The 6,000-nt window shown below is 42.3% G+C and overlaps 1 protein-coding gene across 1 annotated transcript; it reads right to left on the bottom strand.

Moving 5' to 3' along the window:
* Positions 1-401: 401 nt before the first annotated feature.
* Positions 402-5,439, bottom strand: lpar3 (lysophosphatidic acid receptor 3; the record flags this gene model as incomplete). Its single annotated transcript, XM_083888009.1, has 2 exons — positions 402-730; positions 4,698-5,439. 2 exons carry the CDS (start codon positions 5,437-5,439, stop codon positions 402-404), a joined length of 1,071 nt encoding a protein of 356 aa, XP_083744135.1.
* Between the last annotated feature and the right edge of the window lie 561 nt (positions 5,440-6,000).

The raw sequence follows: 6,000 nt of genomic DNA, 5'->3' as shown, positions 1-6,000 counted from the left end.
CACACTGAGCTCTGTCTTCAGTCACTGGAGCACAGTATCATCCATGTGATGATGATGATGATGATGATGATGGAGACTAAAACACAGAGAATGAAACAAGCATCAGCATTCTCTCACTACACGTTCAAAAAACGACAAAATGATGACATAAACAATAAAAAAGGTGTTCTTGGGAGTTTTCTTTACTCGTTCTTAGTAGTGCATCATAGTCTCTTATCTCCGTCTCACCATAAGCTCAGATCTAATCTGGAGCTGTTGGCTCACAGTGTCTCATCAAGACAGTACGCTGAATCTGAGGACAACAATGAAGACAAGGCGTCTCTCTTTCAAGTCTTCTCCAATCTGTATCTTCATAAGGTACATCCAGTCAATGCTGGGCACGAGTTCTGCTAAATTCCTCTTCAGGTCTTGAGTATGCCCTGATCGTCGTTCTTCATCTCCTCTGACGGTGGCTGACTGTTGCCCGTATCCTGAGCAGAGCTCAGCGGCCTAGTGTTGGCCTTTGTCGACCGCTGCCGCCGGGTGCCGTTTCCGATGCAGCGCAAGAGGTTCTTAAAGGTCGCCCACATTTCCTCGTCCTTGTAGGAGTAGATGCAGGGGTTCATGACGGAGTTGAGTACGGCCAGGAGCAGCAGCCAGCGCTTTAATTTCATGACTTTACAGCTCTTGCAGTTGAGGCCATCGAGCAGCAGAACAACCAGGCCGGGGGTCCAGCAGATCACAAAGGCTCCTGCAGGGAAGAATAAAGAAAAGCACAGTGATCTTTGAGAATAGTTGGACAAGAGTTTGAGTACCTACGTACAAAAGATTGCTACTATTTCTTGATCATGCACAAGTGGCAAGTATCGGAACTCCCCTTTTGACGCCTCCAGAATCACAAGTTGGCGTTGAACCATACTGTTTTCCAAAGGGAAGTTAAGAGGCTGCTGTTTTCAATCACTCTTATGTATGTCATATTTAATCTTCCATTAACTGGGAACATAATTTACTACACTGACATCAAGTGCTATTAAAGTAGAACATTAACCATAAAGTACACTCTTTTTCCCATAGACTTCCATTCAAACTGAGCTCTTTTTGTGACTAGCGACTATTTAATGTAATATATTAAATAAGGAGGTTACCGCCTTAATGATTTCACAAAGGAAATGGAAGACACCATCATTTGATGACAAAACATATTTTGCTTGGAATTTCCTCCTGGCCAAGATAGAGTCTGAAATGCTCTGATCAGCTCCAATATTAAAATCAGAAACTGCCTTTAATGTTTTGGCTCATTCATGAATATCTGTGTCCTATTCTGGAATCTGAACCATCTGCGATGTGCTTTTGGTGTCATCTTGTGGGTTCACTTATTCTCCATAAATGTAGAACTACAGTTAGACAGATCATAATTAAGAGAATGTTGTGGCTGATGTAGAAACCCCACCATTTTTTTTCTCACTAATTAATATTTTCAACCTTAGTTTCACTGATCCTGCTTTGAAAACTTTGAAAGCCAATTTTGACAATTCACTCATGTAAACTACTAAAAAAACATTTAGTTAATTGAAGGTAAAACATTATAATAACCAATCTGGTGCCGTTTAATAAGACAGTGGCGACTAAGGAAGGTAATTAGCCAGCTCTATAGTCATACTGTACATGCCTGGGCACAAAACAACTACTAGAAGATTTTCTGGAACTGAGGGAAAGCAGCGACAAGCATCAACTTGCCCGCACTACCAACATGTCCGCTTTCAACACATCTGCAGAACAAAAACAAGTACTGTTCTTTTCAATTTGTGCATTTTTTTTGTCTCTGTGTGCATTAGAGGGTCTGGAAGAAACGGCGATCAACATTTTAATGTTTTTCTCTACTCTTAGGCCTCAAAGTCAAAAAGTTTGCCACATTTTTACAACAAATTCCCATTTTTTCTACTATTTTATCTGTGTTTGTTCTTTGTCTTTGATGGACCACATGTCCAAAAGAACATGAATAGGACCACATTAAATTGACTTTCACTTGCAATCTTTACAGTGGAGTTTCCCTCCTTTACATCACTGACTGTAAAAAAAAAAACAAAAAAAAAACACTGGAGTTTTGCAAACACATTTGGAGCATATGTTCCTTCTGGGAATCATTTGACCGTGGTAGATGCACTTAAAGCAGCGGTGGGGAACCTCCGGCTTCTGGGACGAATATGGCGCACAAAACAATTAATTTACCAAAGAAAGTAACTCCGGCAAACAAAGAAAAAAAAAGGTCTCATGACAGCAATTATTTAGAGGGAAAAACAACGGGAAATAACATAAAACAGAACACTTCCTTCAGGGTGGTCACTTCCAGCAAGTGTGCCTGTCAGGTCACAGTCGTGATGAATGAAACACACATGCGACTGTTGCAAGTCATCACTGATGAGCTCTTGTCACTTCCTAAATAATATATGATTATTTATATTATTGGAGCCTTGATAATTATTATAATTGCAACTTATAAAGTCATGCAGATGTGTGCTGTGATAATAGCCAACACCTGTGACACTGACAGCACAATCAAAAGTAGGCCGTTTGCAAAAGTACTGCTTTTTGGTGGAAGGTTTCAAGATGTTCTAAAAATAAATAAAAGAAAGTAAACATATGTTTGACTGTTGACCTACAACACAAAATCATTGCTCAGAGCTATAGGTACAGCAACGACATCTGTTTGCGTGAGCTCTGCAAACTCTACGTCCATTTTTTTTTTTGGCCCACCCTGAGGAGACGTGCAGCGACGTTTGCATCCGTTAGAGACGACACATCCTGCTGTGAAAACTGTGACTAACTCTTTCTAACGACTGACCGACTAACCCAAATCTGGACAACCACGTAGCTAAATTTGAGCAAAAATTTCACAAATGAATGTGTTGAAATCTTGCAATCATTCCTTCAGCGTGGCAATGTGTGATAACATCTCTGTCCAACACTGAACTGGTTCTTCCAGTTGCCATTTCCGCTTGAGCAGACTGCTTTTCACCTGGAACAAGAGCCAAGTCTTTGTTTTTCCTGATTATTATATCCCTTGAACCTGGATCTGACTTCACGTCTCGTAGATTTGTGAATTTCCTTCTTTTCTTTCCTCAGATATTACGGCTATTAACCTTACACCTATTTGTTATTTCCTCTTGTATTTTATCCCATACCTCTGTTAGTATTTTCCAACAAGGTTAGTGCACCTGCTGTAGAATTAATTATCATTCATTCTATACAACATGGCGTCTTTTCACTTAAGGTAAAATGTTTTTAAGGGACATTTACTTTACCACACTGCTCCAGCGCATGAATGTGAAATCTGTACTTGGTGAAAGACAAAATAAAATAGAGTTAACAATAAGGCTTTTTATGAGTGGAGGGAAACTTAAAAGATGTCACTTGTGTACCAACACTTTCACAAGCTACAAATAACAGCATCTGAGAGCAATTGACAGGGTCCTCAAGTACAGGCTGGACTTTCTTTGGGAGGGTAGGGAGTAGGAGGGAACGCTCATTGAAGGCCAGTGTGGTGTGGTGCGGCTGGTTCACCACACAGGCTGAGCAGCAGTGTCCTTGCAGGAAGAGATAATTACACAGCAGTGGAGAATAAGAAGTGAGCGCAGTGGCACAGAGCGGCTACACTGCGTTACAGTACATTATCAAACCATCTGGAAAGCAGAGTGCCCACAATGGGACAATGGGAGAAGATGATCCTACAGGCGACTGTGCTGAATCTCTACAGCTAACTTGTGTGTGTGTGTGTATGAAAAGAGTATAAAAACAACATATCCAGCAGCTGCACGACTGACTCATCTAACCTGCAGTGCTTTACGAGAAGCATCAGTGTCAGCAGATTTGTTGGTAACCGACTATGCGTTTGCCTGATCCTTGCGTGACAGCGAGGGATCTAATGGCGTGTTACGGCACTCCATGGGAATGAAAGTGCACCCGGCTCAGTCCCATTGTTCCTTTCTTCAAGGACAAGGCTGGGAGGCCAGTGAGTGAGGGACTGTGCCTCTGTTGCAGGTATCCTGTTGCAGCACGTAAACAAAGAGCAGCAGACAGAAGGATATCTGGCTGCCTCATCAGATGGAAACGCAACGGACGGAAAGGAAGCTTCAGCATTTTATGAACTTGTGAAACGCGTGGAAGCCATGCAAGCATTTAAGATTAGCTGAGTGACAGTGATTAACAGTTTTTATAGCATAGAATTTATAGCACATAAAGAGTAAACCATGCTCCCAGCTGTTTGTACATCCTGTAAAGCCTTTGGGTTTTTGATTGTTTGTTTGACCATTTGTGATGCTAATCACTTTACTATGCGTCACACGTTATAGACTAAATAATTGATCTATTCATTTCTTTAGAAAGAACAAGAGAAAAACGCATTACATGTGGAGGTTGCTTTCTTTAAAACAAAACATACTGACTCTTAATGCAGTTTTAATTGCAGTGTTTGTGTCTTATGGTGGATTCTTATTTTTATTGTACTAGTTGTCAGAAGCTCCAAAGCTAATAAGGGCCATTATATTCTATTCTATTCCTATTAGTGATTTTACAGGTTTACTAAATATATTAATGCTTGTGTTATTATGAACAGGTTTTCTTTCATATCAAGAACGCCTCAGTAAACTCATCTTTGGGACCAAGGTAAACCATGACACCACAATCTTAGCAGAGCAGATGATGTGATTTCTTTCACCTACCGAGCACGACCATCACGGTCTTGATGAGTTTTATGGGTGTCCTCTTGCGGTTGATGGAGCCGCTGGTGTGCGGCGTGAGCATCATCGTCTTCTTCTTGACGTAGGTGTAGATCCGCATGTAGATGGCCACCATGACCAGGAACACCACCAGGTTAGACACGGACCAGAAGATCAGGTAGCTCCTGCTGAAGATGGGAGCCAGCTGGGAGCAGTCATTCACGTTGCAGATGCAGTTCCAGCCCAGACTGGGCACGGCCCCCATGAAGATGGAGATGGCCCACACGAGCACAATGAGCAGAGTCACCCTCCTCTTTGTCAGGTTACTGTGGACCTTCCAGTTCATGACGGAGATGTAACGCTCCAGAGCTATAACCAGCAAGTTAGCCAACGAGGCTGAGAGACTGATGTCCAGCAAGCCCTGGCGGATAAAGTATTCCTTCACCGTCAGCTTCCTCGACACCCCGCCCGTGTTAAACATCAGGTACACGTACGCTATGCCTGCCAGGAAGTCCGAGGCAGCCAGGTTGGACAGAAGGTAGTAGAAAGGGTAGTGAAACCTCTTGTTGGTGATGACAGCAGCCACGACCATGGCGTTGGAGACGAGGATGAAGCAACAGAAGAGCGAGCCCACCACCTGCACCAGAATGAGCTGCGTTTTGTCCCATTTGTCATCGGCGCCGCTGTTGTTGTAGAAGAAGGCCATGGACTCATTGTAATGACAGCTGTGGTTCTGCTCGGCCATTTTAGAGGCAAGTCTGTGAAAAGAGGGGGAGAAAACACAAGGAGGAGCAAATTATTAGGGTGTTTAAGTCAGGGGTGTCAAACTCATTTTCACTGAGGGCCACATCAGCATAATGGTTACCCTCAAAGGGCCAGATGTAACTGTAAGGCAGAATAAATGTAACTAAATGTAACCAGATATAATGTAAAATAAAGGTAACTACCCGGTAACATAGATAGCTAGATAACTTTCTGTATTTATTACTTATTCAAGTTACAAATATGATGCATTATAGATGTAACCCGATCCGCGATGGTGATGCCGTCACTTTGCAGGTAACGCAATCGCAATGCATTGTGGGAAATGGAGTTTATGGTCAATGCGCGCCTTAAAGCAGCATAGACCTATTTTAACACAGATTTGTAAGACCAATTAATCACTCGCGGACCACATAAAATGACGTGGAGGGCCACATCTGGCCCACGGACCTTGAGTTTGACATATGTGATCAAAGTTATCTATCTAAATGTCAAATAAACAGACTTGTGTTATCAAACCTACTGGATTAATGATTAATGTTTG

Source organism: Microchirus variegatus (genome assembly GCF_963457635.1).
Source record: "Microchirus variegatus genome assembly, chromosome: 4".
Classification (NCBI taxonomy): Eukaryota; Metazoa; Chordata; class Actinopteri; order Pleuronectiformes; family Soleidae; genus Microchirus; species Microchirus variegatus.
Note: the sequence above shows the minus strand (reverse complement) of the source record. Positions and strands in the feature narration are given on the sequence as shown.